This window comes from Cebus imitator, unplaced genomic scaffold, assembly GCF_001604975.1.
Source record: "Cebus imitator isolate Cc_AM_T3 unplaced genomic scaffold, Cebus_imitator-1.0 Scaffold494, whole genome shotgun sequence".
Classification (NCBI taxonomy): Eukaryota; Metazoa; Chordata; class Mammalia; order Primates; family Cebidae; genus Cebus; species Cebus imitator.
This window is the reverse complement of record NW_016107809.1, coordinates 505,220-506,678: the sequence shown is the minus strand read 5'-3', so window position 1 is coordinate 506,678 and position 1,459 is coordinate 505,220. Positions and strand designations below refer to the sequence as shown.

At 38.5% G+C, this 1,459-nt stretch overlaps 1 protein-coding gene across 1 annotated transcript in view; it reads left to right on the top strand.

Annotated features, from left to right (window-relative positions):
- LRRC58 (leucine rich repeat containing 58) overlaps positions 1 to 1,459 on the top strand; it is a 15,422-nt gene that overhangs the window by 5,135 nt on the left and 8,828 nt on the right. Inside the window, exon 3 of the mRNA XM_017513523.2 lies at positions 66 to 343. Coding sequence (XP_017369012.1) covers positions 66 to 343 — 278 coding nt within the window. The remainder of the gene's footprint in view (positions 1 to 65; positions 344 to 1,459) is intronic.

Here is a 1,459-nt window from a genome sequence, read left to right as displayed (position 1 = left end):
CCTCCCAAAGTGCTGGGATTACAGGCGCCCGGCCGCCATTGATTTTTATACTGCATTTATTCTAGGTTGCATTCACTTCGTTCCCTAAGTCTTCACAATAACTTGCTGACGTACCTGCCTCGAGAGATCCTCAACCTTATTCATCTGGAAGAGTTGAGTTTACGAGGAAATCCATTGGTTGTTCGTTTTGTTAGAGATTTAACCTATGATCCTCCAACTCTCCTGGAATTAGCTGCACGGACCATTAAGATCCGAAATATTTCCTACACTCCCTATGATCTTCCTGGGAATCTTCTTAGATACTTGGGTTCAGCCAGCAATTGCCCAAACCCAAAGTGTGGAGGTAAGTTAATTCAGTATTCATGTTTCCCACTCATTTAACTATTTTTTAAATTAATTAAGTCTTCTTTCAGAGAAAAGTGGTCTCTGTTTCTGTTCCCTTTATCCTTTTACTTGTTTATGAGAAAGTAAGACATTTCACTCTGGATTTTTTAAAAAAAATTATTTTCATAATATTTTAGGATTCATACGTAAGGAACATATCCAGGAAGTCTCATCCTGTTTTATCATAAGATAATAAATCAAAATGGTAAAATGAGAGGAAACACAAGGAAGTATAAACAGTTCTAATTGTTTAAAAAGTGTTTCTAAAATGTTTGGACACCTCACCATTCCCTGTGTCGAATTTAACAGGGTATGTAATTCACTATGTATGAGAATAGGCTGAATGTGTGCCAGTTTCAGAATGTACCTAAAACTTTATATTCTTTTAAGTCCATGGTTCAAAGTGTCTTGAGTTTAGAGCATTTGGAAAGAATTATGCAAATGATATAAGGCAGAGTCAGGTAAGTATCCTAAGGAATTCAAAATGCTTCTGGAAATCAAAGGAGGGGGAGAGTATATTTAATTAGATCCGGAAACAATGAGCTCATTCTTGAGGTATGAATTAGATTTTGATAGGATAAGATTCTAGATAGGAAATTTTTCAGATGGAGAGTGCAAAGAGGAGACAGAACAGTACGGGGCAGAATGTTGGATGAGTAGTAATTTGGCCCAAATGTAAGGTTAGAGGAGTAATGAGAGACCAGTGAAAAGCTACATTGAGGCCAGGTTGTGAAGGGCCTGAAGTTCCAGGGTGTGTGGTTGAGAATTGGTGACTGATAGTAGGTTATTTTTACTTTGGCACCCTCGTAAAAGACTACTTTTTAAAAAATCCAGTGGGTACTGAGGAAATGCTGCATAATGATCATCAAAACCAGGTGAGACTTTTTCTGGCAGTCCCATCTTATCTTGAAGCTATTGCAAGGTTAAAAGGGAGAAAATTATTAAATTCTTCCAAAATTGTTAAAAGATTAAAAAGACACTTTGAGGGCCGGGCGCGGTGGCTCAAGCCTGTAATCCCAGCACTTTGGGAGGCCGAGGCGGGTGGATCACGAGGTCAAGAGATCGAGACCATCCT